The sequence below is a fragment of the Acipenser ruthenus genome, chromosome 13, assembly GCF_902713425.1.
Source record: "Acipenser ruthenus chromosome 13, fAciRut3.2 maternal haplotype, whole genome shotgun sequence".
Classification (NCBI taxonomy): domain Eukaryota; kingdom Metazoa; phylum Chordata; class Actinopteri; order Acipenseriformes; family Acipenseridae; genus Acipenser; species Acipenser ruthenus.
The window spans coordinates 29,453,161-29,471,599 of record NC_081201.1 but is presented as its reverse complement, the minus strand read 5'-3'; the positions used below and the strand labels follow the sequence as shown (position 1 = coordinate 29,471,599).

Sequence of the window (18,439 nt, the reverse complement as noted above, 5' to 3'; positions counted from 1 at the left end):
GAACATGTAACACAATAAAATAAAAAGGTCCTTATGTGCCCTTTATGGAGTATATTTTACATCAAAGTGCCCAGGCTCCAGCAGAAGTTCAGCCTCAAGAGATGATATTTAATTGTGATTTACACAGAACTGTACAACTCATTAGAGGCAATTTATTACAAGCTTTTACTCATTGAGTTACATCCGGTCGACAAATCAATCCCAAGTACAAAAGTCTAGCTGTCTACTTTCAAGAACAGATTAAGAATTGTATCCATACTGTACTAAAATCAAGCCTACTGCTCAACATTACTTACCTACAATCGTCAAAGGTGGTACCAGGAGAAGAAAGTGCAAGTCTTTTGCGCAGTTCATCCCTTTCACGAGTGACCTGTCTCAGCTGGAACAGGATGGTCTCCAACTTCTCACTCATCTGTCTGTTCTCGATCAGCACGGGAGGAGGGGAGGAGGGCTTGCCAGTCGTACCTGTTATTGCAAATTCTTAATATGTGAATATGTTTAGGAAAACTAAAATAGTACATATCAGCAAGCGAGGCTCAGTCAACAAGATGAACAGAGACATCTCTTTAATTTGAGCAGGGAGGTTCCAATAGACTACATCAACACAGATCCTCAATCAAAGTGGTACAGGGAGCTAACCATGGCCTTCAATACTACTTCATCATACCAATATTCATGCTTAACTGTCCTGGGAATTATTGTGGTCAACTTTTGCACATCTTGTTAAAAGATGGGGCAGCCATAATAAAAACAAACAACTGTACAGTAAATTACATGCAACTTAAAAAAAAATGTTTTGATCATATCATTTATTTGAAATGCTCTTAAAAAAAGAACTAAATTATTAATCTTTGTATAAATTGACTTTACTTCTGAAGTATTTTTATTTACATGCACGATAAACAATCACATTTTTAGTATTGCAACACAGACTATTTTGCAATACTGGTAATTTCGGTCTTTTATAAAGGTAGGTCTATTCGAACTGAGTATAATATTAGCTGCAAATTATTAACAAAATATTCACACAATACAAATGTTAACGAGAAACTATTGTGTTGAATCTTTAATACTAAATGTGTCCGTACATAAAAGAACTGATTCTGTCAAAAAATATCATGCACATGTGATTAACATCACCCCTACCCCTCCCTTCATTTTGAGATATTTAAAAATGAAATAAAGATATCTCAAAATGATTTGCAGATATCTTTAAATAATGACAGTTTTGCTAGCATGGTACACCATACTGTCATTTAGATATACCTTGAAATAACTTCCTGTTCATTCAGCGATATCTCTAAATCATTTAGAGTTATTTCAAATTAACTTCCTGTTCATTTAGAAACATCTCTAAATGATTTAGAAATCTCTAAATGAACAGGAAGTTATTTAGATATCGCTAAATGATTTAGAGAGATAACTGAAAATGCATGTTAGATATCTCAGTTAACACTCCATTTAAAGATATCTGGAAATCATTTGAGACATCTCTAAATGTATTTTAGATATCTTAAAATGATTTAGAGATATCTTCAAATTATATCTATAAATTAATTTGAGATCTCTAAATTATAATTTGGCTTGCCATAAACAATGTACACAAACCCCTTAACTGTAGAAAACTTAAGGTCTAACTTTAACCACACATAATTGTCTACCCTAATTGTCAGTTATGTGTACAGCACAGTGAATAGGAAATGCTTCTCGTTCTTTTTATGGGAGACATATACTGCTCTGAAACCAGCCTCCCTTTACAGGGCCCAGGATCTGCCAAGCAATTTCATTTTCTTTTCTGTAAGTCCAAGTGTTGCAAATCCTGTCTATTCCCTAAATGTTGTTCTCCTCACATCTTGTTAAAGTAACATACCTGTGTTTACTAGATCTACCAGAATACATTAACTAGATCTACCAGAATACAAAAAGCCTGGCATCTTCACTGGCTTGCATAACCATGGCGATTCAACCCCTATCAAACTACAGAAACCAATCAGTATGCAAGTCGCCTCGCTTGGCCTGCCTCCAGGTAAGCAGTGTTCTTTGCAAAAGCACAAATGCCCTCACTGTTCTCATTAACTTGTGACATATTTACTTACAGTACAGAGAGATAGATAACAGCTAGTAAGTGTGAATATCAAAATACACAAACACAATATACAGTTACAATAACAATTACACAGAACTGAAAAAATAATGACATACTAATATTGGTTTGATGCTTTTCTATTAAGGTTAGTTGGTAAGGAAAGGCAAAATGTATCTGAAAACAGGCATCACAGTATGAAAATGAGATTCCTGTGCAAAGTAAAATTATTTAAACATTTTAGCTAAATATGTGAAAGCAAAATAGACCCTGATAACAAACAGCATATGCACACATATATATTGTTATATAACTTATATGAACAGGGCAATGTTGATGTTTTCCACTGGAGAGTTTTTCTTTTGTACTCACCAATGCTGCTGAGAGAGCCGCTACTTTCCGAGTCGGAAGGCATTGTAGACAGTATACTGTAGTTCGATCCTGTAAAGGTAAACACATTTACTAATTATGTTTGAAACTAACAGATTTGGGTACTTCAGAGTATTTTCAATGAATTGTAGCAACTCTAATGTTTGTTAATTGATTGCTTTAAATTTCCTGTGTGGCCAGCATCATTTGTGCATGTTTTTTGGTCAGTTCTCATTAACTTGTAAAGAATACAGTCTTTGTTGTTTTTTTTTCTTGGTATTTTATTCTTACAGTACAATGCATGGAGAAGAAAGTAATTATAATCTTCAACAGGATAGAAATGTTTTTTGTTTGTTACTTAAATTAATTAAGAGAAGGTAGCCATTTTTTAATTATTTTTTTTTTATTTTTTTTATTGTTCCAGGCAAAGATAAGCTTTTTTCCCATCAGTATAATTTACAACACCTAATATTTGTCATCTTAAAGGGCTATTCACACTATAGCATTTATTCGCTGCATTTTCTATGGTAAAAAAAAAAAAAAAAATCAAAACATATGTAAAATTCGCTGCGGGGGAAAAAAAATAAAAAAAATAAATAAACACAAAATTTTAAAAAAATTTAAATCTAAACAGGTTCGATTTTTGGACTACAAACGCAGCGATCACCACCCTATAATCTGCAGGCAATATGGACTAGGTGCAAGTTGCCGTATGGTTATTGCTCCGAGAAAGAAAGAAAGAAAGAAAGAAAGAAAGAAAGAAAGAAAGAAAGAAAGAAAAATCTACACAAACGTGTATGTATGTGTAAAGAATATCCGTCCGCTGTATTGGCAACAAATAATCTCAAATAATGTTATTGGCAACAAAAACACTGTTTAACAAAATCTGAAGTACAGATAGGACTACCAAAACGCAATCATTTTGATGCATTCCGATGTGTTTTTTATTTATTTATTTTTCACAGAGACCTTGTTACTGGCAACTCCTTCACAACCACAGCATACAGCTATAGGAAGGGTATCTCATCCGTGCGTGGAATATATGTGATGGCTCGCGGTCTCTCTAGCTACACCCGGACATTTAACGAAAACATGTAGTCAAAACAGTGTGTTTTAATGTACTAATAGTGCTTACTTTCCGATCTCCTCATATTTTCTGTTTGTATTCTTTATCGATATATTTGCTGCTTATCATAAAGAACAAGATATTCTGCACTGCCATAATCAGACGTTCCCCCCCATCTTGACTGTGATATTTGACGCGCAAGTCTGAATACAAAAATAGCAGCAAAACATCAGCCGTAAAAAACGCAGCGAATAAACGCTATAGTGTGAATAGCCCTTAATACTGCCATGTAACGACTTGCCATGGAAAACTATGCTTAGTATTTGAAAGCAACGACAAAGCCCCTAAAGGGATCAATCCCTAAAATTACACAGACCTGTTTACTGAACAGATCAACTTCAGTTTCTTTCTTCTGGTTTTCAAACATTAATCTGTTTCCAGGGAAAAACAATTTGATTTTAAGCTTATGCTGGCACTAGATACTTTTACAAAAACTAATATATATTATAGCCTACTCATCTTAAATCTCTGAAGAATTGAAAACTGCTGTGGACTGGCAAATAACTACACGTACAGAATAAAAGGCATCTCTTTTTACTGTACAATCTACCAGGGGGATAGGAGAATATTTACAAGATTCTGCCCTGATTATGAAAAATTCAATGGTATTTTTAAATATCATTATACCATTGTTTTTTGGTGCTTCCTCCTTTTCAATGTTGTAACAGTTATGAATAACATTACTACAACACCCCAACCATAACCCTACCTTAAACTTCAAATGGAAGAGAATTTAAACAAAATCCAAAACAGCATCCATGCACAACCCATATGCTATACATATTGCTGTACGCGAGTATGAATTATATATATATTTTTTTAAATAACCCTTTACCCGAGGTATGGGTGTGCTAGTCTTGAGTTTAAAGGTTTCAAGCACAGTACAAAATGTTTCCACTGGATAATTTACACATTTAGGTCTGCGTCTCTCAGCAATCAAAGACTTTTTTGTTTATCCCTTTCCCACTTATTTTATACTGGAATTCTGAGGTCAGTTTTGGACTGCATTAATGGAACTCGTTTTAATGAAACCAATAAACCTGTCTAATTAAGCATTTAGAATGAATGGTCTCCCATGTCTGAATTTCCTAATGCTAATACTGATAAAAGTTCTGAGATGCAGACCTGTTGGCAAAGAGAACAAAAAACAAACACAGCAGGAGCAGTATCATGGATATTCTGGCTCGAAGAATTTCTGCCTTTCTGAAAGAAATTATATTTTGTTGCAGATTTGTAACACCTAACGCAATAGCATAAAACATGCTGCGTTTTTAGCATTTTCAACCACTTGTGCTAATGCCAAGAAGAGGCAAGAAATTCCATTTTAAAATGTTTCTCTCTCTCAGAACTATCAACAAGAAAGCATCTTAAATTTACTGATAATTTGCCCTCTGAGTAAAATACACACACATATATATATATATATATATATATATATATATATATATACACATATATATATATATATATATATATATATATATATATACACATATATATATATATATATATATATTTGCATTTGCAAATTAGTATGACTGCTTCTCCCTGCTGTCAAGAATTCTAAAGTCCATTAATATGTGTGTGTGCGCGCATGAGAGAGAGAGAGAGAGAGAGAGAGAGAGAGAGAGAGAGAGAGAGGTAAGGTTTACTGAAGTACCAAAATAATCCCGCCATAAGAAAGGAATGAGTAATGTGAGGAAATATGTACTGTCCCTTCCAGTTCTTCCATTTGTATCAAGGAGTTCTCAACAGCAGATGAAAGTAATGAAATGTCCATTAAAAAAATGAGGCAGTCGTTAGGCACTCAATGGCATTTTTCATGGACTTGGTTTAACACAAAAGGTGAACTTTGAGAGAAAGGTGAACAGCAGGGAGCGGCAGGGACTCATTATGCATCTGTATAGTTGAAATTACAGCATTTAAAGTATACAACAAGATAGGTGTTTTACTACTCCGCAATCATGTCTATCATGTCCTTAAATAAATACCTTTAAAGTAAAAACAGACTGGTCTGCATTCAGTCATGATTTTAAAATGATTCAGCTCTGCTTTGCTTTGGTCCAGTACATGGTGTATACACTATAAAAATTGGAATTAAACGGGATTAAAGCCACTTGTTAATTAATATAACCAGGTTCCACTGTGATCTGCGAATGCGGAGAGCCTTTTCAGTTGTATTTAACTCCCATTCCCCAGAAGGCAACGAGAGAATTGAAACCTCTTTCAAATGTCATTCACATTCTGAAATCTCACATACCTCCAAACCCTGCTGTTTTATTATTAATTAGTGTCTGCTTTGCCGTGGGTACAGCTGATTCAACTTTGTCAGCGAGCCCTCATGTAGACTTAGTACTCAGTTTAAAGTGGAGCCTGACAAACGGTTCTGTTTATCCACCTCTCGGTACACTATATCAAGCTGACTCTGGCAATGTTCCCACTTGCTGTAGGGACTATAATGTTTGATTAAAACTGGAACTGGCCCAGCTTACAAAGTCCTCTTTCCATCTGACAACAGAAAGAAAGAGCAATGTGCCTCAGAAGTAAAGGCATCACATGGGTCAGCCATGCTTTGTTCTGTCTGTAGTTTCCCATGAGTCTGTTTGGCCAGATATTGTCATATGGGCAAGGTTCACAGGAATCAGCCACTCACTACTTCTTGTAAGTCATGTGACCCCAGTGCTGTATACAGTTCAACAGCAATTACAGCAGTCTGACCACTGTCTAAATTTCAACTTAGCGATCTTTATTTACAGTAACCATCAGTGCGTTACTGTACTGACACTAGAAAAAAGTAGTTCGGGCAGATATCTTGGAAGAGAAGCCTCACTTTGATTCAGATACTAAACTGAAAAAAGCAGCTTCAGAGTAATTCGGAACAACTGGTTTGATTCATGATAAAAAAATAATATCAGGCAACAAATGCTTAACAAAATGTAAATAAAAAACACATTTTTGCTATTGTGTGTATACAGGCACCGAGTGATTAATAATTTAAATTAAACAATTTAAAAGTGATCAGTATTTCATTATCACATTTTTTATACATACGGTAGATGCCACTTATTAGCAACCTCTCAGTTCCCAGCAAAAAGATATGAACCGAATGTTATTACTAAGCGAAAAGCCACATTTTCGTATATGTATATGGAAAAACGACGTATACTATAGTTGTAGAAACAGCGCACAGAAATACACATCTTTGTTCATTAGTGTTAAAAAAAAAAAAAACACACAACACCACGAAAAACACCAAATATCAGAACAAACAACTGTTTGCTAATACTACACGGATGTGTAAAATAAAGTAAACACAGTACTGTATTGTACACATAGTACTACAACAACGTACTATCAATATCCCTAAACAGTAAACACACTTAATATACAGGAATTACATTTAATACAGAAGCATAATTTTAAAAGTAGTTGTCCAATGTTTGTTTTTTTACAATTCACCACCTCCAGCTGTAAATCACTCTCAATTTATCGAACTTTAAATTGGCTATGAAAGGTCTACACGTTTTGAAGCCGTGATAACAGACAGACTCAATAGATGTACATCTGCGTTATGAAAACTGATACATAAATAGACGCTGTGATGCGTGCGCGCAATGTATTCATGTGCGTGCCGTAGCCATAGAAATTGTAAAAAAAAAAAAAAGGCTGTCAATAAGCAGCAGACAGTTGCTAATATCCGAAAGTCTATGGGATGGGATTGGTTCCCGTGAAAATGTTGTTAATAACAAAAAGCTGTCTTTGTCAGGGTTGCTAATAACCTGCATCTACTGTCTATTTTTAAATCTCATTTTTTTAGTACTTCCTCCTTTTCATGTTTAATAATGTTATCTATAACATTATTACAACATCCTAACCTTACCTTAATCTTTAAATGTAAGAGAATTTAAACAAAAATCACCTAAATATCTGGCATTAACAGCTGCTTAAGAAACGTAAATAAAAACATATTTTGCCATTGTGTATGCAGGCATGAAGTACTTGATTTAAATTAAACAAACGACTGATTAAAACAAATTAAAAGTGATCAGTATTTAAATCAGCATTTTTTATTTATTTATTTAGCATCCATAATGTGTAATAACCTTCTTAAAAAGGTGTTAGCAGATGGATAAATAATTGTGCCCTCCACAATATGCATTTCCATCTATAGCTGTTAACAAGTTAACCCCTTTACTGTTAAAAAATCTATGTATGCATTTGTTACCACATTTAATTATTCTTTAAAAGGTTGGGTTTTCACTTGTGAGCAGTGTTAATGCAGTTGATTCAGTAATGCTCCTCATCACACAAAACAAATCTTCTTACCACTTCCTGTATGTCAAAAACAAACCTGTTCAGCCCAGTCATTTAAGAGGCCACATCAAAGGTACCGCGATTTTATTGCTCTTCGTATGGATACAGAAATAATGGTTAAAAGAAAAAAAAAAAAAAAGATATTTCGCTAACTACAGTCCTACTGTACTGTGACAAAGCATTTGAAACTAAGTTTCATAGATCAAGCAAAACCCAATGCCCAGCACTTAATACTGATTTCTTACATAAGATTTGTGCAGTGTCTTAGAAAAGAGTATAATCTACAGTATATTTTTAGCTACATTTCTGCAGTGAGTAATTCAATAGTCCCATTATATAAATGGCCATTATTTATAAGAGAGAAATAGGGATTTGACAGTAAATTGGTCAGTATTAAACATTCCATCACATTCTCTGCCTAGTGAATGTCTTGAGCTTCAGGTATTGAAGTACTGCATCATATCTATGTGTGGCATTAGCTGATGAAGGACTTGTGTCCAGAACACATGGCATTTATTTTTCAACTTTGTGCATATTCCTCAATTCTCTTCTTTTAAAGTTTATACGTGTTTTGTTTTGATGTTAAATTTTTGTTTGTGGATTACTGAGTTGCATTTTAAAAAAAAAAAATCTACAGTATAAACACCTTTAAGCACCATATATAACACAATATAAATGATTTAATAATAAACTAATGTTAATGTAAACATATTGAAGCTGTTCAAAAACAAAAAAGATAATGAATGAAAAATGAACTTGGTTTATGGCTTATTCAGTCTGATCTTTAATGAAATATGAATGTATTCTGTTAGTTCAACCTGATCTTGCTTTTAACTATTGCCAAAAGTTGAACAAAATGTAAATTACATTTGCATGAAGAGTTTCGCTTCATAAGTAACTCGTACTGGAGAGGATCCTCCTCCACATGTTTGGCAGGCTACATCAGTATTTTCATATTTAAGAACATAAAGTTTACAATACAAGGAGGCCATTCAGCCCATCTTGCTAGTTTGGTTGTTAGTAGCTTATTGATCCCATCTCATCAAGCAGCTTCTTGAAGGATCCCAGGGTGTCAGCTTCAACAACAATTTAAGCCAATCCCCTCTAACAATGCCACATATGCAAGTGATTCCTTGATAACTTAATGCAGCAGACAACCCCAGCAATTACATTAAAAACCTTCATTGTAATCAATGGCACCATTCCATACTTTACTCAACTTTAATGTCAGCCTGGAAGTGCAATAGTCAATATTCAACTCACCAACTTTTACCAGTTAAGTTCAGCTTACATTAAAGTCACATAAAGACGCTATATATTTGACAAATATATGATTTTTCATAATAAAGAGATACTCTGTATTTATTCACAGGCATTTCTTGGTAGGTCAACCAACCAAACATTGCTCAACTCGATCTTGTAATTCTGTTACTTTAACACATTTGAGTATGTGTGAAGGTTTCCATTAAACCTGTTCGACTGTTTTAGCAGAGAACAAACATCAAGACCACCTACAGGTTTTTCCTGTCACTCACTTGAACTTGTCAACAACCTCTCAGTTTCAAGCCCCAATTCAAACTTGGGGCCCAACAATTTGTCCACCCCAGGCCCATTCATCCAACAACTGTTTCTGTCCCTTTTCCAAATAAGCCTTCAAAACATGTCTTATACCTTAGGAGTATTGTAGCCGATCTATGTAATTAGCCAACCATTTCTAAACACACCACCTGTCTGGAGAAAGAACATGTTTATCTTTGATCAACTGTATAAAAAGGAGGTGAAAAGCTCCTTTTTTGTGCACCAATTTCTAAACACGTTACATTAGACCACAAGCATAAAATGTCACCAATGTGAGGGGTGGAAAAAAGACACCCAATCCATGGAATATGGTGATGCCACTTTGGTTACATTAGGTAACCGCATTACTGCAGCATGAAAACCTTTAAATACAGGAATCTGTCTTGACAAACAAGTTGGTTCTGTTCCAGTTAAAGCATTCAAGCAGGTCAGAGCAATGAAAGAATATGCTCTGTTTTTGGTATACATATAATATTAAAATGTCCTCCAAGCTTTCCTGGTTCAAATCACTAGCTATAGGTCTGCCTTTACACCCAACACAAGATTGTATGGGTTTAACACATTGCAGTTCTGGAAGCTACTTTTTGAATGGTAACAAACTAAAAACAGATGGTATCTGAATACAGGTAGACATTTTGATACAACCTTTGATAAGAAAATATGTTAGTACAGTAAATGTTGAGGAATGCCTTCAGTATCACATCACACATACAGTACCAGCAGATGACAACAGCATACTATATGTAGCAAGAATGGGTGAACCTTGTATATATTAAAATAAATAAATAAATAAAAGTTAGGAAACAGAGTACATTCTCCCCATACTCTTTGGAAGACCATGCAGATTATCCAATACAATTCAAAGAAATATTGCTACATAAAAAAAGTATAGTTTTATTAGTGGGTGGAGAGGAAGTCTGCATACATTCAGCACAAAGTTTACCAAGGGCAAAGCACTCATGAAGTAGTGCACTGTAGGAGTTCAAAAGTTTAATGAGCAGGAAAGAATGAAGAAGAAAAAAATAAATAAATAAGCAACTTACTATGAATAGAGATTTGCAATAGTTCATACACGTCATAAAAGTGATTACATCTCAGGAATGTATTTCTAATTTTACTTCCATGTTCTCTCTCTCTCAAGACTAAACATCCCTTTAAAACATATTCTGATAACAGAAGACCTGCAGTGCAATGGGTGGTTCCAATTACTTCTGGAGCCCTGGATCAAACCAAGCCACGATAATTTAAGTGAATTTTGTACCCGAGGTGCACGGTGCACCTACATACATTGTTATCCCTAGGTTCTTAGTCTCAATAACATGTTCTGTAATTACAAAAAGAAGGGCTCTTTGGTAAAAATAGAATGGGTGGCATACTGTACACATACAAATGTACAATTATCCCAATTGATACTCTTAATACCTCTTGTCCTTTAGAACGTTTCCTCAGAATTGGATAAGCAAAAACATACCACACACGTTTCCACAATATCTCCCAATAGGAATGTGCATGGTTATGTATTCACACTAAACAAGTAATTTTTTAGATGAGCCTCTAACCATAAACCTGCTTAAATCAACCAATAACATTTCATAGGATTTTCTGTTGGAGATTTAAATAGAGAACCACTTTGCATGATGATGATGATGATGATGATTTCCATTACATGAGAGTAGATGTTAAACTTCATGCTGATTTTAGACTCAGTTCTCGCCAAGATAAGCGTCAACTAAGACATAGCTTTACAGTAAACTAATGCAATACATCTGCATTTCCATCCATTTGTGTTTCCTTCCATCTGATGACGTAGATATCCTTCTGCCTGGTGTTGCTGGCTGAAGTGTAATGCTGGCTCCAGGGATCAACCACAGTGCGGTCTCCTCAGTGCCTCACCATGACAACCGTCTGGATTGAGCTAAGTAGGGTACATTTCTGGGGTCTTCAAGTGGGCACCTTCTATCCTTGGTGTTTCGTCGACTAGCCCACCACACCTAAAGAGGGCTCGACGATGACTCTGGCGTCCCAGAATCACCGCCCTCCGTCCCCCACTCAGCTCAGCCCAGCTGACTTACCTGTGCATCAACATTGCTTTCTTTCTATTGTGCTTGAAAACCCCAACCAGAATCTTTCTGTCTCAACCACAGCCAGTTGCTGCCCCTCTCTGCTGCTTCACGTAAGTTGTTCACTGTGCGATGCAACTCTTGACCACTGAATCCGATGTGAGAAACCGGGTTGTAGTGTGTGCCACAAATCCGACAACCCACCTCCACTGGGTAAACCTGGACTCTCCATACTCACTGTTCCGCTTCAGCAGCTTGTTGAGCATACCAAAGTTTCTTCCTCTCATACGCCTCATCCACAGCATCTTCCCATGGCACTGTTAACTCTATCAGGTGAACGAGGCGTGCTGATCCAGAACACAAGACAATATCTGGTCGAAGGTTAGTGGTGGCAATCTCAGGTGGAAAAATAAGCCGTTCACCAACATCTGCCAGCATTTTCCAGTCTCTAGCAGCTTCCAGTTGTCCTAGACGAGGCTTGGTTTTAATACCTTTTCTTGGTGGTTGCTCCCCTGAACGGAGGAATGTTGTCCTTTGTGTGTAATGTTTTGATGGAACTGGTGTCAACTTATTGGCCATGTTATATTTGTCTTCCAATGCTAAGGCCAAACAATGCAGCACCTGATCATGACGCCAAGTAAACCGTCCTTGACTTAGACCCACCTTACATCCTGTCAAAATGTGCCTTAAATGTTGCTGGTGATGAACACAAAGGACCGAGAGGTTTTGGTTCTGTGGTGATGGGAGAACATCATATGTTGACCTGATCAGGAAACTGATCCTGCTCTGTTTCATTATCCATAGGTCTCGCCAGCCGATCTTGCTTTGTTCCACACTCCATCTCATCCATTCTCCCTGCTTGGCCCGGGAAACTGCCTTTACGCACCTCATCCTCTCCTCCTACTTTTGCACCTCGTTGACTACCAGATTCCTCCATTGAGCTGGGGCTGCCTTGTACCATTTAGGAGGAGATGAAATGAGACAAAGATCTCCTCTTCCATGCTGAATTTACTCCATGATATCACAGATTTGAAGGGCAGTCTTTGCTGCCCACTTCCTTCCAGTTTTCAACACAGGTGCTGCCTCCCTTACGCATTTATCACGTGACTCTACTAACGTCCTTTCCAGTCGGACCTTGGCACACTTAAACTCCCCTGTTAGAGCGGAGACTGGTAGCTGCAGTATTCCTTTACCATAAAGTCCAACTCTGCTGAGGCAACGTGGAACTCCCAACCATTTCCTGACGTATGAACTAACTAAAGCTTCCAGTTTCTCTACTGTTGTCAAGGAAACCATCACCAAATGCATTTACTTACTTATTTTTCATTCTAAATGTTAGGGATGGACACAGGCAGAAACCTTTATGAACAAAGCTCCTTGTTACAGCCCGTCAGTCCATAACTCATTACTCCCGGCACTGGGTTTATCCAGTTCACATCCATTGGGACAGTAGTTGACAGTTTCTACTGTCCATAAACAGAGCAAGCTGCTGACACCGCACTTTGGACAGCCAAGCCTAAAACAAAGGTAACTATAATCCTATAATAATGCGTGCAGTTAGCAGATGTGTGTTTTATTTAAACAGTTAGTACTGCTTCTGGTTGTTATACAAGCAAGACAATAGTAAATAAAATATCAGTCTTTTTTAGTATGAAACAGACTACAATTAGAACAAATCACAAATCTGAAGAGGGTCCAATCCCAACTGGTATTGAATAACTATTCTGAAATATTTTCTTTCCCAGATTATGTATATTTTCATTCATGCATAAGACATCTTGGCTTGCTTTCCATACGTAATTACAGCTTGTAGAGAGAAGCATTTTGCAATAGTTTTGTTAATGAAACAGAACTCCTCTTCATGCTAAAAAGAAAAAAAAGCAAACTTGCATTTCAATGTTTTTTCTTTCTTTTTTTTTTTTTTTTTTTTAATTGTCATTTAAAATCAATTTCAATCACAATAGCACCATAACCATAATGGGATATATTAATTTGTTTATGGGATATGAAAAGTTGAGGTTTTTTTTTAGAAATGTATTGATGTATGAACTATTGATCTACATTTAGAAAAAAAGAAAGTATGTCTACCCAGCGACACAAATATCACATAGTGATGGACTGTAATGGGCTCATATGTAAGGCACACACAATTGTAAAGATGTTATCCCACCCCCCAGTACCAGCTATGTATGTTTTAAGAAAAAGGACTGCAATTATATGTCAAATTAGCTTATGTTAAAGAAGTGTCAACAAAAATGTGTGTACAAGACAGGTTTTGAGAAATGAATCTGAATAAAGAAACCTGACAAGTTCACAGGGAAATGCACACTGTCTATGAAAAACTATTGAACCATCAGGATATAGGGGTATGTATCACCGTAAGGTAAATGGCACAGGGATAACACTGATGTCTCAACATGCCCTTCCCGGTGAGAGTCTAGATAAAATATTTGAACACAATGAATTGAAGCTGTACACCTGGCCTTTTGCAGATGATACAGACCTAATCCAACAGGAGTCTGAAAATCTCTTATTGTTTTAAAGAGTTCAAACACTGAACAAGTTTCAGTTCACATGATAGTTTGAAATGAAGTTTCTGAGTTTAAACAATCAATCTCATTCCCTAGCAAGAAATTATAGTATACTCCTAATATTAGAATATTTTAATAATACAATATGGATCTGCCCCAAATGGAACCAATCAACCTTTGAAAAAAGATGCATGTGGAATGTTCTGTTGGTGCCAAGGCAGGATTTAGCTGCTCAATTTAGCTGTGATGACCATAATGTGTATAACTATGGGCTGCAGATTAAACAGAATTCTGCTATCCCAATTCTGCCCGGTTTAAAGGTGGAGAGCAATATATTGTCCTAAACCACACTCTTCCAGCAAATAAAATGCTTAGCATCATACAGAGCTGTAATAAAACCTATTTAAACAAAAGAGTGAAAATGTACAAGTAAAAAAACACAGTAGCTGCTAAATGATTAGCTGTGCTATCACTCCAACCCACGAGTCACACTGTATGCTGTATCTTGACTGACATTATTTAACTGGACAGTGTCTGTAGTTCATCACATGGTTAACCCTTGCACTGCTATTTACTGTATTTGACCCATTGAACTTCCTGGATGCATTTTGTCATGCATTTGTAACACATTGATTTTTTTGTCTACTGCACAGACAGATGCATACATTTAGGTCACTTTATAGAGCCTAACCACACTGTTTAGGTAGAAGCATAGGACTGTACATTTAATTTGTTTACATACACAAAGCATGTTACAAGCAATAAAAAGATTGTTACTGCCGAGAATACATTCAGTTAAGCCGTAGGGAGCAACTAAATATAATTAAAACTCACTCACTTTAATGTGCCTAGTTATACAGTAAAGGCCAGCACACTTGTTACTGTCTATAAGTCTATTAAAGTTACAACTTGGTTCCTTAAACCTGATAAATTTTTAAGTTTAATTTAAAAATGGCATCTTAACCACAGCCGCTTGTACACACACAAAAAAAAAACATTATTAAAACTTTCAAGCTAGCAACCTATGTCCCCTACCTCAGAATGGCAATCCAAAAGATCTCTTTGGTGATTAAACCACAAACAGTCAAGTGTCCAGCATTCTCCCTGAGGAATCTGGTCTCCCTCCATGTTAATGCACAAACAGGTGAAAATACCATTGCAGCCATCTAATCCTTGTACAGGATTTGGGGATTAAAAGGGGAGTCAAAAATTCAAACATTTTGCCATTGCCCAAGCATATATACATAACCGCTGACTCTTCTGTAGTAATTCACTGTACTCTACACAAGAAATGATTAACTTTGCATCACAGTGAATGATCAGGAGCAAACGAAAAAGCATTCGTTTAAAAAGCAAGACAAAGGAAATGCAAGTCAATAGACAGTGACAAACCACTGCAAATGGAAACTGCCTAGTGCTTTACCACAAACACATCTGTAATACTTAGCCTGTCTGCTGTTTGATGGGAAGCAGCATGACCACATTTTTAATGCAAGTGTCCTTTCCATAAAAATGACTGCTCATTTTTCAACAATGAGACTGGTTGGCACACTATATTTAATTAATTAATATACAAGAGTATCATACTGTAAGCGAGATGTGACATCTCAGTTGGGTAAATACAACTCTGTCACCTACTTTTCTGTAATATAGACTAATAAGCAGCCTCTCTCATCTTAAAGTCCACACATGTGCAAATACATTTTTTATGTCACTATATCTAAATAATAAAAAATAAAATCCCGTTCACACCGAACTGCATGACTTTCAATTGTTTCTTTAATCCACGGAATCAAGATTGTTGTCATTTTTCAACAAAACATTTGGAATATGTGGAATATTAGACTTCAAAATGTATAATACTATTTAGGAGGTCCTCAGTGGCTCACCTAATAAAAACTGCAGGCTGAGCTTGCTGGTTCAAATCCTTGTTGCCCATCTTGGCTTGGGACCCATAGGAATGCGGCTGCATTGACATTTTCTTGTTTGTATGGGCTGGAGATGAACGTTCTCTACACAGGTTCGCCTCACCATGTAACCTTGACCCCGACTAGCTTGGCAACATCTGCCGCATTGGGTCACCAGGTAAAAACAGGAGATTGACAAGCCAGCGGGCACAGATGCTGCCCATTCATCTGCAGTCCTCCTCAATACACTAAATTACACCATAAAATGTGACTCATATTGGGAAGATAAATATATTGGGCACTGCTGAATTATTATTTTTATTATTATTATTATAATATATGTATAATATTATATTTTTATATATATATATATATATATATATATATATATATATATATATATATATATATATATATATACAGGAAAATATGTTTGGTGGAACAGTTGTATACAATGGGCTGGATGGAAACAGATAACAGTACCTTTACAGGCAATTAATATTTAAAATAAAGTAAGCAATTCCAGATGTGGCTAGAATGCTTCAATGGATTTTCATACAGTAATGCACAGTCTCAATCTAAGTTTATCCTTCTCAGTAAACAAGCTAATAGTACTGTAAGCATAAAAGGTTGAAAACTGCTCATATCAAAGTTTAAAGTAGTGGAAATGTAGACCAACTTGACTGTCACAAATATACGGTTTCTGATAGTGTTCAAAATATTAAACATTCGAACAATATTCGTAAACACATCAATTAATTACATTTTAGCGTAAATTATAACGGGCCCGAGACACTGCAATTTAAGTTCATGTATCATGCTCACGTGACAGAATACAAGTAACCCAATGATTCAGCAAATACTTTCTAAAAATAAACGTTCCTATGTTTTTACGATAAAGAATGCAACCTTTTGCGACTTGTTATAACTCTATTGTAGTGTCACTTTTCTTCTGCAGTGCATGATGATAAAACAAACAAGTTCGTTTTAGAAACGCATGTCACACAGAGCTTTTTTCGTTTACTTGTGAAAGAAACGTCCGCTGAATAATCACAATCTGTTGATTGCTTGTTACTTCCATACATTTTAAAAACGTCAACAAATACCACATACCACGATTACACTGTTTTTTTTTGTTTGTTTTGTTTTGGGTTTTTTTTTAAAATTTGTGCACAACACAAAAATGACACAAATCGCTAAAAGGGGCATATTGAGCTACGGATTGAAAACATAATTTTAAAAAAATAAAAAAATAAAATAAAAAAATGACCGATATGCAGAACCTGCAACTGACGTGAAATTGTTTTTAAATTAATCTCTTGCTTGCCGTCGTAAACAAGTTAAACCATCACGTAAACTCCGTAAGTGTAAGAGAAATATGTCTTATTTTGATAACCACCTATTATCCTTGATAGTATTTATTTACAAATACATTACCTGAAGAATTGTCCACAGGTCCCACACCGTTCATAAAAAGTGCAGAATACAGGTGAGGGTGAGTCTTTTCCAGGGCCACACACAGATCAGGGAAATGGTCCCTCTCCTTATTCATGAGCATCTTCAGAAGAAGGTCCGTCTTCTCAGAGCTGGACGAACAGTTATTGTCCAGTTCAAACCTCTCCAGCTGGCTCAGGGTACCAGCTTTGCCAAGCAAATCTATAACCCTGTCTGCATCTGTAATGGACTCCAACAAGTTCTGGTGGTACTGATCTAACAACTCTTTGTGCTTAGGTTCCATTTCTGTTCGATTCCTTCTGTACCTTTTCCACGGCTAATTTCTTCAAAAACGCCAAAATAAGAATGTACAACTTCTTCTGTGTGTTCACTTTAGGAAATCGGCACAGCAGCCATTGCAACGAATGGCTGAGTTGAGGAGCTTTTCATCACAAATTGAAAGAGACACAAGTAGCCATATTTTTTTGTTGCCTAAGGCTGTTGACTGCACTAAGAAACTGCAGTGCATTTTTCCTAGCTCACGAAAGTCCTACATTTCTGCCATTTTCCAGACTTTTTTTTCGAGAAAAGCAGAGCGATCCGCCTCTCCCTCTTTGTTCTATTCTTTTTTTCTTTTGATTTTGCAGACACAACTGTGAAAGTAATGTAACTCTCTAAGAGCTCTCCCCCAAAACTGCAAGCTCCGCCATGTCTGAGCAGCTGCTGGCCGCTGTCAATCACTCCTCCCTACAATAGCCATGTAAGGTAAAATAAGGCGGAGCCTCCAGCACAGACACACCTGGTAATCATGGAGCATTATTTCAGCTCTGCGGCATCAAAATCACAAACGTTTACTGCCTGGCTAGATCAGTAATTTGCAAGATGAGCATCAGCGGGACCTTTTTTTTTGCTAAGGATGCTTGATAGCAAATATTATTATTGTACAGACTTTACCGAGAGAACATCCATATATTGCCTCAACACATAAACAACACATGTCTATTTAACTCGCACTCTTTGCCACAATATAACGATCT

General features: G+C 36.2%; 1 protein-coding gene across 5 annotated transcripts in view; it reads right to left on the bottom strand.

The window, feature by feature from the left end:
• LOC117417995 (disks large homolog 5-like) overlaps positions 1–18,192 on the bottom strand; it is a 47,869-nt gene extending 29,677 nt beyond the window's left edge. For 4 of the 5 annotated variants that reach the window (XM_058985034.1, XM_058985036.1, XM_058985037.1 and 1 more), the window contains exons 1-3: positions 17,406–18,191; positions 2,456–2,524; positions 297–465 (exon numbers count right to left, since the gene is read on the bottom strand). In XM_058985034.1, coding sequence (XP_058841017.1) covers positions 297–465; positions 2,456–2,524; positions 17,406–17,706 — 539 coding nt within the window. In that variant the 5' untranslated portion in view covers positions 17,707–18,191. Of the gene's footprint in view, positions 1–296; positions 466–2,455; positions 2,525–17,405 lie in introns of all 5 variants that reach the window. The other variant, XM_058985035.1, reaches the window with a different exon arrangement.
• Between the last annotated feature and the right edge of the window lie 247 nt (positions 18,193–18,439).